General features: G+C 44.5%; 2 pseudogenes across 2 annotated transcripts in view; both read left to right on the top strand.

Annotated features, from left to right (window-relative positions):
- Nucleotides 1–251: 251 nt before the first annotated feature.
- TEOVI_000863200:pseudogene lies at nt 252–956 on the top strand (annotated as a pseudogene). Its single transcript is given in 6 exon segments — nt 252–398; nt 400–696; nt 698–721; nt 724–876; nt 878–931; nt 933–956. Coding segments are annotated over 6 exon segments (699 nt in total).
- Nucleotides 957–1158: 202 nt separating this feature from the next.
- Nucleotides 1159–1464, top strand: part of TEOVI_000863100:pseudogene — a 786-nt pseudogene continuing 480 nt past the window's right edge. The window contains 2 exon segments of the mRNA in view: nt 1159–1194; nt 1196–1432. Coding sequence covers nt 1159–1194; nt 1196–1432 — 273 coding nt within the window.

Here is a 1464-nt window from a genome sequence, read left to right as displayed (position 1 = left end):
GATCCGAAGGGTAATCAGGGAAATGGAGGGTAGTGAAAAGCTCATAGCCATTACAACGAAGGGAATGGAAACAATATTCTGCCCATTTGGGGTGACTGCACATTCAATAAAGAGAGGGGCTTTGGCACACCCAGAGTTGGCATTAGTGGCGTAAAAACACACGCCCTCGATTCAATATTATTAACACAATTGGGAAAGCACACAAACCCTCAGGAGCTTCCTCGAAGCACGGTAGGACGCTATCTGTGTCTATGGACCGCCACCATCAACAAGTCGGAGTTGCGCATGACTGTGCTGATGTAAAACCCCTGAAAAGGGGAAAAACAGATTTACCATGGGATATGCCAGATAATTCCCGCCAAGCAGGGATAGCTTTAGTAACCAGGAGTAAAACATTTTCAAGGGCATAGCATCACACGACGTTCGCAAGGACCACGGGTGGCGTCTAAGGAAGAAGAGATGACATTGCCTCTTCAGGAAGTAAATGTGGGCACATTGTATTTGGAACGGGTACGAAGACGAATGAAGGAGGAGACGCGGCAACGGTTTGAGAAGGTATGGAACTTGAAGATTGCCACAGAAGGAAAATCGAAAGAAAGAGACAGGGAGTCACATTTGCGGATTGCGGAAAAAGACGCTGTAATCATAAAAGAAGCAGGTGTTATAAGCCAACCTTCGGATCTTCCTACAAAGGGATGGGTCATACCTTTTTCAGTTGTGGAGTAGAAGTCGGCAGGAAAAAGACGCCGATTTATTGCTTGGTCCAAGGTAAAAAATGCCAAAAATGATTACGAGGCCGAAGTCCCGTTGGGATATATATCCCAATATCTAAGTGCAGTTTATGATGAATCCGCAGGGTTGTTTGATTTAAAGGCTTCTTTTTTTCCGGATGAACATGCCACAAAAGACATTTGAGTGTGTCTCCGCTGTTGCACAGAAAAGTGGGGAACTCGTAGAATTGAATCAACTCCAATTGGTTAATAAATGAAGTCATGAAATTGTAAAGACATCACGAGAGTTTTGGCAGGAGATCCTGGGGCAGCGAAACCACAATATGCGGCCACCAACGAATTGAGGGCGCACACATGGATCGACAATATCCGTATCAGTAAACCACACAAAACGGTCAAGGAATGGGGGGACCACATTGCTAAAAATATGAAAGAGTGCGGAGTAAATGTTGATGAGCAAAGAAATGGCAACACGTTACGAATTTATCGGGTTTTTATTTGAGCATGACAAACAGACGGTTTTGTTGAATGCAAAGACAATGCGGCGGATTCGAGAATCGGCTCCACTCGAGGTAGCGACCATACAACAGATGGAGAGAGTTGTATTCTGCATGATATATGCGGCTGGGGTTAGGGGAGAACCACTTTTTTCTTACTATACTTTCTTTTAAATGATGCGTTGGCGTTTATCTCGCCTAAATATGGGTTTGGTAAACCCCTCCGATTTGGTTTT

This window comes from Trypanosoma equiperdum (genome assembly GCF_001457755.1).
Source record: "Trypanosoma equiperdum strain OVI genome assembly, contig: ctg_1175, whole genome shotgun sequence".
NCBI classification, from domain to species: Eukaryota; Euglenozoa; class Kinetoplastea; order Trypanosomatida; family Trypanosomatidae; genus Trypanosoma; species Trypanosoma equiperdum.
The sequence above is the reverse complement of the archived record's forward strand: the minus strand, read 5'-3'. Positions and strand labels throughout refer to the sequence as shown.